General features: G+C 50.0%; 1 protein-coding gene across 1 annotated transcript in view; it reads left to right on the forward strand.

The window, feature by feature from the left end:
- The first annotated feature begins 2,466 nt into the window (after positions 1–2,466).
- Positions 2,467–20,230, forward strand: part of COL23A1 (collagen type XXIII alpha 1 chain) — a 70,673-nt gene continuing 52,909 nt past the window's right edge. Inside the window, exons 1-3 of the mRNA XM_039254647.1 lie at positions 2,467–2,667; positions 2,866–2,962; positions 9,872–9,916. Coding sequence (XP_039110578.1) covers positions 2,467–2,667; positions 2,866–2,962; positions 9,872–9,916 — 343 coding nt within the window. The remainder of the gene's footprint in view (positions 2,668–2,865; positions 2,963–9,871; positions 9,917–20,230) is intronic.

Consider the following 20,230-nt stretch of genomic DNA (forward strand, 5'->3'; position numbering starts at 1 on the left):
GCAGGAGCACAGATCTGGGTCTGGCCAGGCCCTGGAGCACCAAGCCAAGCTCTTGCACCCAATACCAGCGACCCACAGCCAGTGCCCCAGGTGGCCACAATTTCTTTGTACCCAGGGTCTTCATTTGCCTGGGCACCAGCTCTCTCCGTATTCAGGGTAACCTCTCCACCTCCACCTTTTGAGAGCCCGGGAAGGCGTGGGGAGCCCCTGTCTGCACTCTCCTTCCAGTCCGGGCCGGCTGGCTAGTCAGGACCCCTTCAACCTTCAGAGATGCCCCGAGCCCCACGGGAGGGGTGTCCCATGGTGTCTCCTGGACCCTCATTCTTTGCTTAGTCCCCTCCGTAGCCCGAGTGAAGGGCAGTGGGGAGAGAACCCTGCCACACCCAAGAAATGGCCTGTGACCGGGTGGCCCCAGCATGGGGTACCCATGTAACTTACATATGTCGCTCAGAAGTCTCCTTCAAGAAGTGCCCTAACGTCTCTGCACTGAGACACAGCCCCACACGTGCCTGGAGCCGAAGCCCTTCCGCGAGCCCCGTCACTCTGAAACCATCCACCTGTGTTCCCCTCTCTAAGTCCTTCTCGCTCTCGCGTCTGGAGGAGACGTTCCGTATTTTTAGTTCTGGTTTCTAAGTGCCCATTTCCCCCGAAAATAAGGCACTTAGCAGGGCAGCCTCGGTGCGGGCAAGAGCCCTGGCAGTCCTGAGCCCAGTCTTGGCCCCGAGTGGCTCTGTGACTCGGACAGGTCACCTCCCTCTGGGCCTCAGTTTCCTGCTCTGTAATCAGGGCTAATCATCTCTACACTTCTGAGTTATGATCAGTGTTAAAGGGATAGCAGAAGCGGGGCTCCCGGGTGGCTCAGTCGGTCAAATATCCGACTCTTGATTTCGGCTCAGGTCATGATCCCAGGCTCGTGGTATCGAGCCCCGCGTCAGGCTCGCCGCTGAGCTTGGAGCCTGCTTGGGATTTTCTGTGCCTTCAGGACCCTTGGGAGATGGTTCCTGGGTCTGGTGTGCCACCAGCATGAGTAAAGGGTCTGAACTCCTTGATCCTGTTTTAAATGCTTTATTAAAGCCTCTCCTGACTCAGGGAGGGGAACCAGCCTGGAAAGGGGAGGCCCTCCAGATGGAGTGAGGAGGGCATGCCAAAATTGGGCCTGAGTCATTCCAGGCCCCCAGTGCTTGCGGCAGCAGGTGGCCCTTTAATTCACTGTTTAATTCACAGACCTCTGAGAGCTATCCCCAGGCCCTTTCCATTTTGTGTGGTTCCCAGTATTTTTAAAAATATAGTAGGGGTGGCTGGGTGGCTCGGGCAGCTGGGTGGCTCAGTCGGTTAAGTGTCCGGCTTCCTCAGCTCAGATCATGATCTCACAGTTCATAGGTTACAGCCCTGCGTCAGGCTCTGCAGTGCTGACAGCTCAGAGCCTAGAGCCTGCTTCCGAATCTATGCCTCCCTCTCTCTCTGTTCCTCCCCGCTCACACTCTGTCTCTCAAAAATAAATAAACATTAAAAAAATTAAAAATATACTAATAACAGGGGCGCCTGGGTGGCTCAGTAGGTTGAGGATCCAACTTCAGCTCAGGTCATGATCTCCCAGTTTGTAAGTTTGAGCCCCTCATTGGGCTCTCTGCTGTTAGCACAGAGCCCACTTCGAATCCTTTGTCCCTCTCTCTCTGTCCTGCCCCTGCTTGCTTGCTCTCTCAAAAATAAATAAACATTAAAATATATATATATAAAATAAGAACAACAAACGCCAAGAAGGTACAAGAGCTTGTAGACTATTTGAACCTCTCACCATCAACAAGCATTGTGTGGGGAGTGGGCAGGATTTGGATGCCCGGGTTCAGGGTCTATACTGCACGGTCCCACCTACTACTGGCTGTAAGACTCAGAGGGTCACTTCATCTCTCTGTGCCTCAGTTTCTCCATCTATAAAATGGAGATGATAATGGTAGCTTTCCTCATAGTTTCGATGTGAAGAAAAGCTGAGTTCATACCTTGAACCGAGATCAGTACCAGCCGTAAAGCACTTGGTAAATGGCACCGCCTCTCTTGCTTCTATTAAACACTCCCGGGGGAGGGGGGGGGAGCTCTGGAGCCTTCCAGGACTCTCAGCTCCTTTGGAGAGAACAACAGTGTCCATACTCGAGGCCCTTTGTGAACGTGAGGTTAGGGTCACCCATCAGCCCGCCCCCCGAGATGGGCCTGTTCGTTCCATCGGTGAATGGCGTGATATCTAATGGGCTTTCCAGGTCTGGTCACTGGGCTGTGGGGGTCCATCTCCAGCCTGGACACGTTTGTCCTACCAGCCCAGCAGCCTGTGGCATGGGTCTTCCAGACTGCCTCAGGACCTTCCAAAAAGCAGCAGGGCTCCCAGTAGCGTGGCAGATCGTGAAGCCTGTGAGGACAATAAACCCCTTTGGGAATGAGCTGTGTGTGCTGTGATTTTAATTCCCAGAGGACGGCATGGCCCTCGGTGCTAGCCAAGCAACCTGCCGGTTGGCCGGCTGCTCCAGGCACGTGCGCCAGATCCCCCAGGCCCTCCCAGAGGTGGCCACAGGACGCACCTGCCCCCGCTCCTGCAAGGGACAGAGGGCTTCATTACCCCAGCAGGAAATGAGCAGGGAGAACGTGCCCCTCCCCCGGGCAAGAGTTTCCAATTCCAAGGTTGGTCTGAAACTTATAAAACAATTATCTGGGGAGGTGTTTCAGTGATCTGATCTTAGATGCTCAGATCCACGGACTTCCCAGCCTTCTCCGCTCAGCGCGCACCTCCACGATGCCCTGGGGCCTCAGGCAACCACAGGGAGCGCCAGACTGAAGGTCTGGGGCATTCACACCCCCTGACCCCCAGGCCCCTCCTAGAGTTCTGGGAAGAAGTCAGATAAAGGGGCCTCCAGTGCCCATGAGAAAGGCCAGGTCCGAAGACTGCAGGAGGCTATGGCCACCTCCTGGGATGATGGTAAGAACTTGGCCTTGGTCACAATGACCGAGGAGTTGAGAGGACAATCCGTTGGAGTCACACACACACCTGGGTTCAAATCCCTGTTCTGCCATCTCCTCATTGTGGGACCTTGGGGACGCCACTGTCCCCTCTGACTACAAGGTGCCAGGCTCTCAGTAGACACACAGCTTCCGGTCCCTGGCCGCACTGGCAATGACATTTCCGTGGGGTCTGTGAGGCCGCCCTGAGTTCTCTGTCGTGCTCTAGTCCTTGGGAGCTGAGCATCCTGGGAACATTTTTTTTTCTTAATTTTGGTAAAATACACACAACATAAAACTTATCATTTTACCTGGGTTTTTTAAAAATGTTTGTTTTGAGAGAGAGAGAGACTGCACAAGCAGGGGAGGGGCAGAGAGAGAGGGAGACAGAATCCCAAGCAGGCTCCGTGCTGTCAGCGCAGAGCCCGAGGCAGGGCTTGACCTCAGGAATTGCAAGATCATGACCTGAGCCGAAATCAAGAGTCGGATGCCTGACCGACTGAGCCACCCAGGCGCCCCACTGTAACTGGTTTTTAAGTGCTACAATTCAGCGGCATGAAGTACATTCACGATGTCGTATCACCATCACCACGATCTAATTCAGAACGTTTTCACCATCCAGGAGGAAACCCTGTCCCCGTTAAACACCAACTCCCCATGACCCCCTCCCCCCAGCCACTGCCACCCACCCTTCTTTCTGTCTCTATGAATTTGACAACTCCAGATACCTGGGAGGTAATCATAATACGGCAATCTTAACAGTACTTGTCCTTTCGTGATGCACTGATTTCGCCTAACACAATGTCCTCAAAGTTTGCCCATCTCGTGGCGCATGTCAGAATATTCTCCTTTCTGGGGCTAAATAATATTCCGTGGTGTGCACACATCGCGTTTTCTTCCTCCGTTTACCCATCTGTGGACATTTGGGTTGCTTCCACCTTTTGGCTGTTGCCTCTGACAGCATTTCTTGACCTCTCTGAGCCTCATTATCTTTAGGGAGAAGAGTGTGGGAAGGGATGAATGTGCTTTCTGGAACTGTGTAGATTCAATAAGGTAAATTAGACAGAAAGCCTCCTGCCCTGGGGCTGGTGGGAGGGAGGAGCCTGGGAAGGGCAGAGGGCTGAGCGACCCACACAGCCCAGGAGACTGGGCAGGCTGTCCCCTGCGTGGCCTGGCAGTGTGGCCCAGGGCCGCCATAAGGCAGACGTTGCTGGAGGAGGGGTCCTGGGGGCGGTGAGTGCCATCGAGGCTTGAGGAGACCACCACTTTGAGAGCCACATCCTCAGGCTTCAGATGATCCAAGGGAGCCCTGTCGGGGTTCGGCCTCCCCCCACCTTTGGAGCTGGTCGGTGGCATGACTTCTCCAGCCCAACCAGAGATGGGATTTTTATGAGTTAGGAATAGTTCCATTTTGTCGGGCTTCGAACAGCGCTTGAGAAAACCATCCTGCTCCGTGGCTACTTCGTGTGCAGATGGCAGTCACAGGCACCCGGAGTGGAGCCCGGGCTTAGCCTGAAAAAGCAGGATTCCTTTGAGGGACCCCATGCCCAGACCACCCCACCCCTGCATCTCAGGTTCTTAGACAGACCGTGATGAGTGGCACAGAAAATCCCCAGACAAAGCCCTGCCCACAAAGTCCCTGAAGTACAGCTACTGTGTCTCAGGCTTTACCCACCCTGGGGAACACACGAAGGCCCATTCATATCAGGACCGAGTACTCTGAAGGCCCGGCCGGTTACTTACTGGGATCCCAAGCAGACACCTTGTTTGTGCCCCCTGAGCTGTGCGTCTGCTGACAGCTCTCCGGTTAACAGTTCTGCAAGGCAGCTATAACTCCGTCACCACTGAAAGTTCACCCTCGTGGGTTAGGAACCTAGGGCTCAGAGAAGTTGAGTAACCTCCTCCAGGGGAAGAGCTTACATGTCAGTCGTGTCTTTCCCGTCCTACACAGCCACTGCTTTGCTGGTGTCTGTTGCCCACAGCCTCTGGAAGGGCACCTCCGAGGTGCCACTGTGACAGTTATACACTGGGGTCCCCACAGCTGCCAGCCCCCTGCCCCAGTGCTGCATGGGTCCCGCGCAGAGGTGGAGAGAGCGGCGGGCGCTGGTCTTCATCGTGGGCGGATTTTCCAGCTGGAAACCATTTTTCCAAGAGCCTCCTTGGGCAAGACCTGTCCTCCCCTTGAAGGCCTCAGTTTCCCCATCTGTATGTAAACAGGCCACTCAAGACACACTCCCAGATGCTTCTCAAGGCAGCCTGAATGTCTGAGTCTGTGCTGGCCGTGGGAGAGGTTCCCCCTCCCTACCCCCGCCGCCCTCCTTTGCTTGTTTGCACAAAGGGTTGACCAGTTGTCAATTTGTGAGTTGCTCACACAGGAGCCTCTAGTGTCTGGGTTGGGTTCGCCTCGGATAGGGTTCAAAGGCATCAGGCTCTTGCTCTACCGAGGCCCTTTCAGTTGGGAGTCCCGTAAGACTCTACAGGGCTGCTCGGAACTTGCCCCTGGCCTCTGGGAGGTGGGGCACCCCACCTGGCCTGGGCAGCTGCTCGCCTGCTTAGCACCCCTCTTCATCGAGCCCTCTGCATAACCATGCCCCCTGGGAGAACCACCAGACAAATCCATTAGTTCAGCTGCCTCAGCAAAGGCAAACGTCTTCATCTGGCTTGAGTTAACGCAAGATGGAGAATTGTACGGTCAGACCCAGTAGTGACCAGCAGGAAGCCATGGTGTGCTTTAGCTCTCAGGCCCAGGAAGAGCCCCATTCACTCTTCCAGTCCCGAGCCCCTTTCTTGCCACGTCCTTCTGGAGCTCAGCCTGAGGCCAAGCCAAGCATGAGCCTCCGTGGCTGGCAAAAGCCCGGAAGCCAGAAGCCAGGGCGCTGGGCCTTGCGAGTGAACGTGGGCCGTTTCCCTCCTACTAGCAGAGGAGCGTGGCACCGTGTGTGTCATTGGGGGTTCATGTTCCCACACTCTCACTTTCCCTGAAAACAGATGTGCCCCGAAAGGAGAGAAGGCCTCACACCAGGCCAACTGCACAAGGTTCCCAGGCCCCATCAGCCCCACGCAGGAGCTGGGGAGGAGACCGGCATGTGTGTGTTGACCACAGCGGGCCTCAGATGTTGGGGAGGTGTCAGTGGGGAGGGGTCGGGTTGGCAGGTGATGGAGCGGCATGGGCATCACAGGCCCCAGCTGAGGTCATGGACCTGGAGATGCTCCAAAAGCTGCAGATCCCTCGCCAGGCCGCTGTGAGAGTGCCTCACCCAGTCAGCATGGCCCGTGGGTGATTCCAGCACAAAAACCCAAGGGCTGTGTCCAGTATCGAGGAAGATCAAGGGCCACGTAACAGGCATGAGCTTCTGCTCTCAAAACTCAGGGGTGGGGGGGCGTGCATTCTTTATAGGGTCAAATGATCTTCAACAAAGGTGTCAAGGCTACACAGTGGGGAAAAGACCGTCTCTTCAACAAATGGTGTTGGGAAATTAAGTATCCACATGCAAAAGAATGAAACGGGGCCCTTACTTCACACTGTAGATAAAAATGAACTCAAAAGGTTAAAAAGGCAAAAAAAGCAAAAACAGGCAAATTGAACTACATCAAACTTAAAAACTTCAGTGCCACAGAGGAAAAACTCAACAGCGCAAAGGCAGCTTGCAGAATGGGAGACATTATTTGCATGCCTGGTAAGGGGTTAATATCCAGAATATGGGAACTCAACCACTCAACAACCACCGCAAAAATCTGGAAAAACTGAAAAATGGGCAAAGGGCTGGGTGCCTGGGTGGCTCAGTGAGTTAAGCATCTGACTTCAGCTCAAGTCATGATCTCACAGTTTGCAAGTTCGAGCCCTGCATCAAGCTCTTTACTGACAGCTCAGAGCCTGGAGCCTGCTTCAGATTCTGTGTCTCCCTCTCTCTCTGACCTTCCCCTGTTCACACTGTCTCTCTCTCTCGGAAATAAGTAAAACATTAAAAAAATTTTTAATGTTTTTTTTTTTGAGAGACAAAATAAACAAACATCAAAAATAAACATTTAAATTTTTTTAAGGTTTGTTTTTTTTTTATAAGAGTGAAAGAGACAGAGCACGAGCAGGGGAGGGTCAGAGAGAGGGACACATAGAATCTGAAGCAGTTTCCAAGCTCTGAGCTGTCAGCACAGAGCCCGACACAGGGCTGAATTCATGAACCGAGAGATCATGACCTGAGCTGAAGTTGGCCACTTAACCGACTGAGCCACCCAGGCACCCCCCCCCAAAAAAAATTTTTAAGTGGGCAAAAGGCTTGCTTGAATAAACATTTCTTCAAAGAAGACATACACATACACTTGGCCAACAGGTATATGAAGAGATGCTCAACGTCGCTAATTATTAAGAAAATACAAATTAAAACCACAGTGAGATATCACATCATACCCATTTCGGTGGCCAGTATCAAAAAAACACAACAAAACAAGACAAAACAAAATTAAGAGGTGTCAGCAAAATGTGTAAGGGCGCCTGGGTGGCTCAGTCGGTTGAGCGTCTGACTTCAGCTCAGGTCATGATCTCACAGCTTGTGAGTTCAAGCCCCGCATCAGGCTCTGTGCTAACAGCTCAGAGCCTGGAGCCTGCTTCGGATTCTGTGTGTGTGTGTCTCTCTCTCTCTGCCCTTCCCCTGCTTTCACTGTCTCTCTCTCTCTCTCTCTCTCAAAAACTAAATAAATTTTTAAAAAACATTTTAAAAAATTAAAAATAAATACATAACATAATAAAATAAATAAAAAGATTTAAAAATGTGTATGCTTACAGTGGAATATTTATTCAGCCTTAAAAAAAAGAAGGAAATCGTCACCTGCTCCCACATGGATGAACTTTGAGGACTTTACACTAAGTAAAATAAGCCAGTCACAAAAAAGACAAATGCTCTGTGATTGTGTCCTCTGAGACACCTAGAGCAAGCAAACTCTTAGAAACAGCGTAGAATGGTAGTTGTCAGGGGAGTTAGTTGTTCCGTATAGAGAGTATACAATCCCACAAGATGGCAAAGTCCTACAGCTCCAGTGCAAGATGCGCCTGCTGTTACCACTTCCGTACCGTACCCTTAATACACTTAAAAATGGCTAAAATGGTAAATTTTATATCGTGTCTTTGGACACAATAAACAGTTGTTTGAGTTGCAAACTCAAGAATCCAAGAAATATTGTGTTTCTCATTTTTAACAAGTCATGCTTAACCGTGCTGACTTCAGACCCCAGTCCACAAGACTGGTAGGAAATCCATCTTCAGGGCACCTGGGTGGCTCAGTCGGTTAAGTGCCCAGCTTCAGCTCAGGTCATGATCTTGTGGTTCGTGGGTTGGAGCCCCGCGTCTGGCTCTGCACTGACAGCTCAGAGCTTGGAGCCCGCTTCGGATTCTGTGTCTCCCTCTCTCCTTTCCACCTCTCAAAAATAAATAAACATTAAAAAGAAATCCATCCTCACCCCACCCCCAGGCCTGCAAAGGTTTTAGGGTCTAATATAACGTAAAGGGGCGTCCTCCACATCCAGGGGAATCTCTGTCTTCTCTGTTTCTTTTCCTTAAAGATGCTCCCTCCTCTTCATCCAGGACTGCTGCAGAACAAAAGTCTAGAAGTGCCGCTGACCTAGGGCAGCTTCTGTTTCTCTGCCCACTCCCGATCCCTGGGTAGGGGCACACCATGACTGCACGTGTGAAACAAGAGAAAGGAAGGAAAGTTCATACACGTGAATGCTTTAGTAAACCATCCTGCCTCAGACCTGATTCGTGGCCAGCCTCAGTCTCTCCTCTGTGGCTCTTCTGGGGGATTCTGGAGGGAGTTCAAGGTTGACTTTTATAGGAAAGGGCACTTCTTGTAGTGCAGTCATAGCCTGTGCATCTGTGGATCTGCCCTGCCCATCCCCCACCAGGCCGCCATGCAGCGTGTGGGCACCGTGGAAGGACAGGTATCCCGTGGCATCTCAGATGGCAGTCCAGCACACCTGACTTCACTTTGGCATACCTTTTCCCCCAGGGGACCCCTGACCTGGGGCAGAGGGGCTGGTCAGCACTGTGGCTGCTGAGTCTGGGGGACCCACATGGGCAGAGCGGGGAGAGGGCAGAGGCCAGATTGGTCCACGTCACAAATCCAGAAAGGCTTAAAAACCAGGAGGGGGCACCTGGGTGGCTCAGTAGGTTGAGTATCCGACTCTTGGCTTGGGCTCTGGTCATGATCTTGTGGTCCGGGAATTCGAGCCCCTCCCTGGGCTCCTCACTGACAGTTGGGGGCCTTCTTAGGATTCTCTCTCTCTTTCCCTCTCTATCTCCCCCTCCCCAGCTCATGCTCTCTCTCTCGCTCTCTCTCTCTCTCCCTCTCTCTCTCTCTCGAACTGTCTCAAAATAAATAAATAAACCTTAAAGAAAAAGCAAACCCATGGAGAGAGGACATTGCACACTGGTGTGGCAATTACCTGCAATAAATCCTGAGCAGCTTCCCTGGGGCTGTGGGAGAGGGAGGCACCGAAGGTTCTAGCAGGTGAAGGAGAATAGTCAGTCAGTGGACAGGACAGCGCCTGATGGTACCGAGTTCAGGCATTCGGAAGGCCACGACGGTGTCTCTGTAGCGTGTGTGGTCTCTGATGGTTTATGTTAGGCGATATTAAAAAGCACTTGTCAGGGCTCTGGTAAGAGGACTCTCAACCTCAGCTTTATTCTTCTCCCAGACCAGGTTTCTCTGCTCCAGACTCTTCTGCCTCCTGCGTTTCCGGGGGTTGGTCTCTTCAGGTGGGGAATGACTTGTGAGAGACGGAGTGAACCAGGAACATGAGGGGGATGGAGGCCGGTGCGAGGTGGGGCGGGGAAGGGGCTGCGCCCAAGCCCACTGGCTTCCCTTCTCAACCAGTCCGTCCTTGTTTTCCTGTCCAGGTCCCCCCGGACGGCGCGGCAAGGCGGGAAGAAGAGGCGACCCTGGTGAGTCCCAGGTTGGCTTAGTTTCCTCCAAACCCAGACCCGGAAGTCTGCCCTCATCGGGACCTGGGACCCGGCTGGAGGTGCCAATCCCTGCACCCGCCCTCCATAACGCGGGACACATGGCCCTGGGGCCAAGTCTTCCTCTCCCTCCCAACTGGCCACTGTCCCCTGAGCCACAGTGTCTGGTACCACCTTTCTTGGCTTCTTGGCATCTGCAGTCCCAGTGACAGTCCCTCTGTGCCCTTGGCCATTCCCTGAATGTCACGATCAGCCTCTGAAACATCCTCTTCCCTTTGTGGGGGCCACCAACCCCTGTCTCTCTGCACGAGACAGCCCTCCAGCGTGTGTCCCCTGCCCTCCCCAGACCTGGCAGGGCCCCAAGATGGGACTCCTCCACCTTCCTGCCACACCCTCCTGCCACCTTCATTTCACCCAAAATGCACTCCCCCTGCACACCCCATTTCATTCTAGAAGCTTCTAGAAGCTTCCATTCACCCTGTCCCCACCCCAGCTCCCCAGCTTGTCTTCCATCATCAAGGCCTCCTGGCTGAGCTCTGTCCTGCACTTTTTCCCTCATCTCCCACCCCTTCCTCTCTGCCTGTTCTCTGGGACCCTTGCCTCTCAAACCAGCCTGCCTGAGACCCTCTCCTGTCCTTTCTGATACTCCTGTGGCTCCAGCTCTCTTGTGACGCTGATGATGCCTCCACCCCAGTCGTCTCCGGGCCCGGAGGTTGGACATTGCCCCCCTGAACCCAGCACCCTCGCCTGCTCTCCTCTGGCTGCCCATCATCATCATTGGGAGAGCTCCCAGCCACCACTTCCCTGTGCAACCTCGGGGGCAGCATCTCTGACCCCTCCCCTTCCCCGTCCCCCACGCCAAGTCCAGGTCAGTCTCCCCCTCCACCTGGACTCTTGGCCCAAGTGCATTACTCTTTGCCCTTAAATCTAGTTCAGGCACCTCCTCCAAAAAGCCTTCTCTAGCCCCACTGGCTGGGGGCTCTCCCCCCACATCCAGGGTCTTCAGCACCCAATCCAGAGCCCAGCACACAGCAGGCTCCCGGAACGCACATGCACAGAACGAACGCACCCATGCTCAGACCCTAAGCAACTTCACCAAGAGAGCATGCTGGTGATGCTGGAGGAACCCACCACCCAGAGGACCCCAAGCAGATTGCACCCCGGGAGGACACGAGGCAGGTTCTCTCTCCATGAGTCAGACTCTTCTCCCTGGCGCTGGGCTTGGACTTCCTGCCCCTCCTACTGCTGCGTGCTTGCCTTTGTCTAAGTCCTTATATAGAGGACTTCCAGATAAACTCCCCAGAGTTCATTGCTAGGAAGTGCCCTTCACAGTTCTCTGCTTGCTCTGACTTCCAGAGCTGAAGACTGTTTTGTGTTAGATTGCCCCGACTTTTCTTTACTGTTTTTTTTCCTTTACTGGTTTTGTGTGTAATCACCCCCCCCAACACACACACACCCCACCAGCTCTCCAAAAACACACTTCATCACTCAGTCCTCCCTTCTACCCTCGTAAAAGATTTTGTTGCATTTTATTGTAAGTTTCTGATGTCCTTTAATACACAGTGACTTTTGTTAGGACGAAGTATAATGTTACTCCACTTACTCAAAAGTCCATTTGAATTATGACTCGGGTTTGACACAATCTAAAAGTCAAAGAAAGACAAGGATTTACTGGGCCTCTGTGCTGGGTCCTTTCAAGCCCTTCATCTCATGTGACCCTCCCAGAGCCCTGCAAAAGATAAGAATACGTTATCATCCCCATTTTGCAGATAAGGAAACTGAGACTCCTAGGGGAGAAGTGTCTTGTCTAAAGCCAGCTGCCAGACAAGGTGAGGGCAGCACCCGCTCCCTTCACTGCCTTTTCCCACGCGGGGTCCTGATCCTCTGCCTGTCAGGGAACGGATGAGCAGCACAGAGCAGATGTCCCTCTGAGATCAGCTTGGGCTGGGCCTCCTGTTTATTTCCAGATAGTTTCGCGCACATGCACATCCTGGCTGTGGCGCCTTCCCTTGTACAAACCAGGCCTTTTCCTGTGGCCCAGGGAGAAAGGCTCTTTCTCTGGCGGGCCAGTAATCTGACCGAGATGCCTTCCTGCTGCTGCTGCGGCCACAAACCTGCAGACGGAGCTGACCCTGCCTGCAGGAGCCTTTGCAGGGAAACGCCTCCAGGGCTCTGCAGTGTTTATGCGTCTCTGTCGTATTGGAATGGATTTCCAACCCCACCCGCCCCCATTTCCCAGCACTGCTCTTGCACTCTGGGTGCTCTCTCTAGGGACCTGGGCCAGGGTCCTTTTTCCGTCCAGACCCTCCTTTCCCCAAGAGCGTCCCCTCTCCCCGGCTCCCCCATCCCCAGATGCCTCCGTAGGTCCCAACACTTCTGTACCTGGCTGTGGTGGTCTGTTCTGCACACCTGTCCTTCTCCCCCAAAGCATGGGCTCCTCAGAGCTGGGACGGCATCCCTAGGCACTTGGGAGACGGTCAGTAAATGCTTGTTGACAGGAAGGAGGGAGAAAAGGGAGGAGGAAGAGAGAAAGGGAGATCTGTGGGCTGTGGGCAAAGGGAAGATATGGGTTAGGAACCAGGAAGAGACAGGGAGGGACCAATCTAATGCTGTTTGGCTGATGCCTGTGCTAAACCTGCAGAGACAAATAGGTCTCAGAGTTCCAGAAGTTTCTGTGATTTAAGAACTAGGACCTTAGGGGCACTTGGGTGGCTCAGTTGGTTAAGGGTCCGACTTCTGCCAGGTCATGGTCTCACGGTCCATGAATTTGAACCCCACGTCGGGCTCTGTGCTGACAGCTCGGAGCCTGGAGCCTGCTTCAGATTCTGTCTCCCTCTCTCTCTGCCCCTCCCCCACTCACATTCTGACTCTCTCTCTCAAAAAATTAGTAAACATTATATTATAAAAAAGAACTAGGGGGGCGCCTGGGTGGCTTAGTCAGTTAAGCGTCCGACTTTCGCTTAGGTCATGATCTCGCGGTTCGTGGGTTTGGGCCCCGCGTCGGGCTCTGTGCTGACTGCCGGCTCAGAGCCTGGAGCCTGTTTCAGTCTGTGACTCCCTCTCTCTCTGACCCTCCCCTGCTCACGCTGTCTCTCTCTCTCTCTCTCTCCTAGAAATAGATAGAACATTAAAAAAAAAAATGATTATCTTTAAAAAAAAAAAAAAAAGAACTAGGACTTTAGCAGATAGCCACATACCACATACAGTCGCACAGGTCAGCCTGGCCATGTCAACGTTAAGGTTTTTCATCTATCCTGACTCCAAGAAACCCTTTCTAAAAATTCAGTAACAGAAGCATTTCTGGAATGGTAGAATAAGGACTTCTGAAAATCTGCAGCAAGAACACTAGGCGGGAAAAAATGGACCTTTTCAGAGCTCTGGAAATGAATATCTGGTAACAACCCAAAAAATGCTTATTCAAGACAAATATCTTGCTAAGAACAGGGAGGTTTGTAGCATCTTAACTTGACCATTTCCCAGCCCCATGGTAGCCTTAAAAACCATCAATCTCACAACCACAGCACCTGTGAAAAGTAGCAGCTGTGGAGGAAGAAAAACCATTTGAGGCTCCCCAAGTGCTCATTCATAGAGAATTGTCACCCGCTATCCGCTTCTAGGAAAAGCTCACACATAGGACTTGTCTTTACTTGGCCTGCTGCAGAGCTCACTGGGAAAAGCTCTATCTCATAATGCTTGCCAAAAACACTCAGCAGCAATTGTTTAACATTCCGGCTGCCTACGGTAGCAATACCAGTAGGAACAAGCAAGAAGCTGGCACAGAAGCTTAAATGAAAATCTAGGGGATGAGCCACTCAAAGGGGCTTTGAAAAGTTCCAGCATATTCTTGGGAATCTCGAAAGCACATGCATGCGCAAGGCTATGTACATGTCCACCAAAGATCTGAGAGAGCCCCAGTCTCTCACTTCCAGCTGACTTTGAGGCCCTGCTCAAGCAGAAAGTAAAGGCCAAGGCAGGGCTATAACCTGGTGGCACCCTGAAGTTGTGCTCCAGCACACAGGAAGAGCCCCTTGGCACAGAATGCAAGACTTACTGGGTCAAGGTATTAAAGGAAAACTCTGTCCAGGCTGATCATGAAGCTAAGCAAGAGAGGATTCAGGAGCTGCATATGACAGAGAGTTACACTTTATTTTCTCTTAATGATTTTATTTTTGAGAGAGAGAGAGAGAGACAGTGTGAGCAAGGGAGGGGCAGAGAGAGAGGGAGACACAGAATCCAAAGCAGCTCCAGGCTCTGAGCTGTCAGCACAGAGCCTGATGCAGCACTCAAATTCACGAACTGTGAGTATACACACCCCGAGTATACACTTTAGAGAATTAGTCCAGGAAAACCTCTCAACAAACAAAGAGCAACAGCAACAATAAACAGCAACAACAAATCTTGGAAAGGAGGGTAGGGAGCTGATTTCCAGAGTTGCCGCATCAGACTGTCTCAAATGCCCAGTTTTTACCAAAAAATTATGAGACACACAAATGCACAAGAAAGTATGGCAATGAAAAAGGGGGAAAGCAGACAATGAAAACTGTCTGTGAGGAATCCCAGATGCTCAGTAGACAAAGATTTTATGTTGACTGTTATAAATTGTTTGAAGAACTAAAGGGAACCAACCATAAGGAATTAAAGGAGAGTAGAAGAATTATGCACCACCAAATGGAGAATATTAATAGATAAAAAGTATAAAAATAAAAAAGATCCAAATAGGGACGCCTGGGTGGCTCAGTCAGTTAAGGGTCCGACTTCAGCTCAGGTCATGATCTCATGGTTCGTGGGTTCGAGCCCTGCATTGGGCTCTGTGCTGACAGCTCAGAGCCTGGAGCCCGTTTTGGATTCTGTGCCCCCCCCCCCCCTCCCATGCTTGTGTTCTGTTCCTCTCTCTCTCTCTCTCTCTCTCTCTCTCTTTCTCCCTCTCTCTCTCTCATAAATAAACAATGAAAACAAATAAAAATAATAAAAATAAAATAAAGTAATAAAAACTAAAAAAAAACAAATAGAAATTCTGAAGCTGTAAATTGCAATAACTGAAATGAAAAATTCACTCAGGCTCAACAGTGGATTTGAGCTGGCAGAAGAAGGAATCGGCAAACCTGAAGATAGGTCAGTTGAGATGATCCTGTCTAAGGAATCAAAAAAGAATGAAAAAAAAAAATGAACAGAGTCTCAGAGATCTGTGGGAAAACTATCAAGTGTGCCAATATACCCATAACAAAATCCTGAGAAAGGAGAGAAGAGAGAGAAAGAGGCAGAAGGAATATGAGAGCAAATAGTGGACAAAAACTTCCCAACTATAAGCAAAAATATTAATCTACACATCCAAGAAGCTTAACAAACTCCACATAGGATAAACTCAGAAGAGATCCACACCTAAGCATTTCGTAGCCACATTGCCAAAAGGAAAAAAAAATGAAGAGAAAATTTGGAATGACTCCTCACAGAAAACGGATCATTGATAAGGTGAATAGCTGATTTCTCCTTGGAAATTATGAAAAGCATGACTCAGAAGTCAATGCAGGGGTGCCTGGTTGGCTCAGTTGGTTAAACGCCCGACTTCAGCTCAGGTCATGATCTCCTGGTTCATGGGTTCAAGCCCTGCATCGGGATCTGTGCTGACAGCTAGCTCAGAGCCTGGAGCCTATTTTAGATTTTGTGTCTCCCTCTCTCTCTGACCCTCCCCTGGTCACGCTCACTCTCTCTCTCTCAATAAAACATTTAAAATTTTTTAAAAAAAGTCAATGCAGATAACATTTTCAAAGTGGTGAGGGGAAAAACCTGTTAGCAGAGAAATTAATAGCGAAAGAATATTTCAAATGTGAAAGAGAAATTAAGACACACCCAGATAAACAAAAAATGGAGAGAATTGATTTCTATCAGTCTGCTCGACACACAATAAAGGGATTCCTTCAATCAGAAATAAAAATATATAGGGGCGCCTGGGTGGCTTAGTCGGTTAAGCGTCCGACTTTCGCTTAGGTCATGATCTCGCGGTTCGTGGGTTCGAGCCCTGCGTCGGGCTCTGTGCTGACTGCCAGCTCAGAGCCTGGAGCCTGTTTCAGTCTGTGACTCCCTCTCTCTCTCTGACCCTCCCCTGCTCACGCTGTCTCTCTCTCTCTCTCTCTCTCTCTCTCCTAATAAAAAAAAAAAACATAAAAAAAAAGAAATAAAAATATATAGTAATTTAAATCCACATATAGAAATAAAGAGCTTTACTGGTTAGCTACATACGTAAATATGAAAGACAGTATAAGTGAATTTTTATTTGTAACCCTTTTCTCTTTTCTGAATTAAAAGCCTGTTGCATGAAGCAATAATGATAAAACTGTGTTAATAGGCTTATGACATGTAAAATAGTAATTTCATAAAAGTACATTAAAAAGTACAAAGAAGGAGATAACAAGCACAGCTTTATTGGAGCCAAGTATTTTTTACAATTGAAAGTGAATTGTTATTCATGTAAACCAGATTATTTATTAAGATGATAATTATAAACTCCAGGGAAACCACTAAGAAAATTATTCCAAAAATATGGCAAGAGAAACAAGGGAATTAAATTGGTATGCTTATAAAATATCTATTTAACAAGAAAGAAGCAGTAACAGAATAATAGAGCAACAAAAAAAGACATAAAACATAGAGAAATTAAATAGCAAATTAGCACACATAAATTTTGTCTTCTGAGCAATTACATTAAATGTAAATGGATTTTTAAACCCCAAATACACAGAGAAATCTGAGAAAGAGGAACAAAGCCAGAGGCATCACCCGTCTTGATTTCAAACTATACTATAAAACTATAGTAATTAAAACAGTATGGTGCTGGTATAAAAATACACACCTCTAAGCACCTAGACCAATGAATCCAAATCAAGAGGCCAGACATAAGCCCACCAACAGAGCACAAAGGTTCCAATTCCTCCATATCCTTACTAACATTTGTTCTTTTCTGATTTTTTTCTTAAGTTTGTTTATTTATTTTGAGAGAGAGAGAGTGAGCATGTGCATATGCAAGCAGGGGAGGGGCAGAAAGAAAGGGAGAGAAAGAATCCCACACTGTCAGTGGAGAGCCCAACACGGGACTTGATCCCACAAATTGTGGGATCATGACCTGAGCCAAAATCAAGAGTTGGACCCCCACCTGACTGAGCCACTATTTTTTTTATAGTAGCCATTCTGTCTAATGGATGTGAGGTGATATCTCATCGTGGTCTCATTTTGCATTGTCTTAATGATTATGATGTTAAGTGTCTTTTGGATCACACATTTATTTATTTATTTATTCATAGAATCCACAGAAAAATTATAAAAGCTGATAAACATGGTCAGCAAGGCTGCATAATACAAGATCAGTATTTTAAAGTTCAATTGTATTTCTATACACTAGCAATAAAGAAGGTTTAAATGAAACTAAGAAAACAATTTCCATTTACACTTGATCTTAGCCAAAAGGCTGAGAAGCAATAACAACTTCCATTTACAAAAGGATGACAAAGAATAAAATACTCAGTAATGAATTTAATAAAATAAGTGCAAAGCTTATACACTGCACAAAACTATAAAATATTGTTGCAAAAAATTTAAAAAGATCTAAACAAATGGTAAGACATCTCATATTCATGGGTTGGAAGACAACAGAATGTTATTGGCAATACCCCGCAAATTAGTCTACAGTTTCAATGCAATCCCTATCAGAATCCCAGTTGGGTATTTTTGGGGTTTGTTTTGTTGTTTTTTTTTTTTGGAAATTGACAACTCATCCTCAATTTCATATGGAAATGCAAAGCATCTAGAAGAGCCAAAACACCTTGGGAAGGCAAAACAAAAGTAAAGGCCTCACACTTCCCAATTCTAAAACTTAGTGTGGTATAGACATAAGACGTATAGGTCAACAGAAAGAATTAAGATTCCAGAAGGAAATCCTTACATTTACCATGCCTTTATTTTTTTCCCAGAATGTGCAACAATTCAGTGGTACTGGGATATCTAAATGCACAAGAACGAAGCTGGGCTCCTTCCTCACAGCATACACAGAGAGCGCCGAATCTTAACCACTAGACCACCGGGGAAGCTCTCACAGCATACACAGAAATTAACTCCCAACGGGTCATAGACCTACATGGAAGAGGGAAAAGTGTAAATCCTTATGAGAAAATATAGTGGTTAATGGGGTGCCTGGGTAGGTCAGTCAGTTAAGCATCCAGCTCTTGGTTTAGGCTCAGGTCATGATCTCACAGTTCAAGAGATTGAGCCCTTCATCAGGCTCTGCGCTGCCAACATGCAGCCCGCTTGGGATTCTCTCTTTCTCTCAAAATGAATAAATAAACTTTAAAAATAAAAAAAGAGGGGCACCTGAGTGACTCCGTTGGTTAAATGTCCAACTTCGGCTCAGGTCATGATCTCACCATTTGTGGGTTCGAGCCCCACGTTGGGCTCTGTGCTGACAGCTCAGAGCCTGGAGCCTGCTTCAAATTCTGGATCTCCTTGTCTCTCTCTCTCAATCTCTCTCTCTCTCTCTCTCTCTCAAAAATAAACATTAAAAAATTAAAATAAAAAAAAGAATTCTGTAATTCTAGCCAGTGTTGGTTTTTGGTGCCTCTTCTGTACCACTGCAGTCCTGGGCACTTTACACATGCACAGTGTGTCACTCAGTCTTTGTCCGGCACAGTCCAGAGAGGCAGAGATGGAGCCTCTTTGCCTCAGAGACAGCAGGCATCTGCTCCAGATCTAGAGTTCCTCAGGGCTAGGATTCTAAGGCCTCTGTAACTCGCTGATTGTCCCGGCCTAATTAAATCCGGGCCAGAGACCTGAGCTACGCGCCAGCTCTTTGACTCGTTACCGGCTCTGGATTCGCAAGCTCCATTTCATCCACCCGTAAACTCGGTTTCAAAGCCCTTGGCCCTCTCTGCTCTGTCAGAGGGAGCCCCAGAGATGTGTGGCAAAGACCATTGTCTTCACGGTGGCCTGGGCTTCCAGGGGTCAGGACTCAGGGCCCCTGACCTGGAGCAGGCTGAGTGGGGAGAGGCAGAGGTCAGAGCCAGGCCTGTTGGAAAGAGAAGGGAGCAGGCAGGGTGGGACCCAGGAGTTCAGAAGCAACGCAGAGGAGCAGGAATGGGCTGGCCGCTGGACGTGGCCCTGGCAGCCTCAGGCACCAAGGCCGCCCCCCCTCCCCCCAGTATGTGGGCTGGGCACGTGCCAGGCTGTGGGAAATCCTCCTCCCACTGTGCTTTTCCAGGAATATACCCTTCGGGAAACACTCAGGAAAAGTTTATTCCCCCAGAGGGGCTTAGGAGCTTCTGGTTTGGGAAACCCTATTGGGCTACAAACATCGGTTCAAATAAAGAGGCCACAGGATCGGCGAACCCTCTACCCTGACCCATTTTATTTATTTCCCAAGTCATCTGGCTCTTATTTAACTGCTCCCACATTCCTAACAGCAAGGCCAACAGACCCGGGCGAGGCCTGGAACACGTTTGCAGGCTGCACGCAGAATGGGGCCGGCCGCTGGGTGGGGGGACGCGGTCGGCCAGAGACCCTGCGGCCCACTTCACTTTCGCAGCAGGGACCCCTGGACGGCCTGAGCCAAGCCCTCCACCCTACCCATGGCTCAGGGCTGCTCAGCCCCCTGCAGCCCAAGCGTCCCACTCCAGAGGCTGCACCCGCCGCGGCCCAACCCCTGTGCCCCAAAGTCAGGTGCCAAGGACTCGGAAGTGGTAACGACCCGCCGGGCAGCGGGGGTCCCTGCTGTCAGTGAGCTGCCTTGCTGGCGGGGCTCGCAGACGATAATCGGCACACAAAGAAATGGATATAATAGTGAAAGAGCGCGAGAAGCGCTTGGAAGGGAGCTGGCAGAGAGCTGTCACGGATACCAGGGAGGGGCGAAGGATGAGGAGAGGCTTCCAGGTTTCACGGTCATGCAAGGGTGATGAAGCCACGGCCTGGGGACATGGTGATGGACGTGAATGTCCTGAGGCCACGGCCACGCAGGAGAGCTGTGGGGGGAATTTTTGTCTTTTTTTTTTTTTTGTAATGTTTATTTATATTGAGAGAGAAAGAGAGCACAGCAGGGGAGGGACACAGAGAGAAGGAGAGAGAATCCCAAGCAGGCGCCACACTGTCAGTGCAGAGCCTGATGCAGGGCTCGAACTCATGAACCGTGAGAGCATGACCTGAGCCAAAATCAAGAGTTGGACTCTTGACCGACTGAGCCACCCAGGTGCCCCTGTGCAGGGGAATTTTGGTGTCACCCCCACGTGCCATGGGAGACCCTGGCAAGGGGTGGGCATTTTT

This window comes from Hyaena hyaena, unplaced genomic scaffold (genome assembly GCF_003009895.1).
Source record: "Hyaena hyaena isolate Hyena2069 unplaced genomic scaffold, ASM300989v1 scaffold_499, whole genome shotgun sequence".
Lineage (NCBI taxonomy): Eukaryota > Metazoa > Chordata > Mammalia > Carnivora > Hyaenidae > Hyaena > Hyaena hyaena.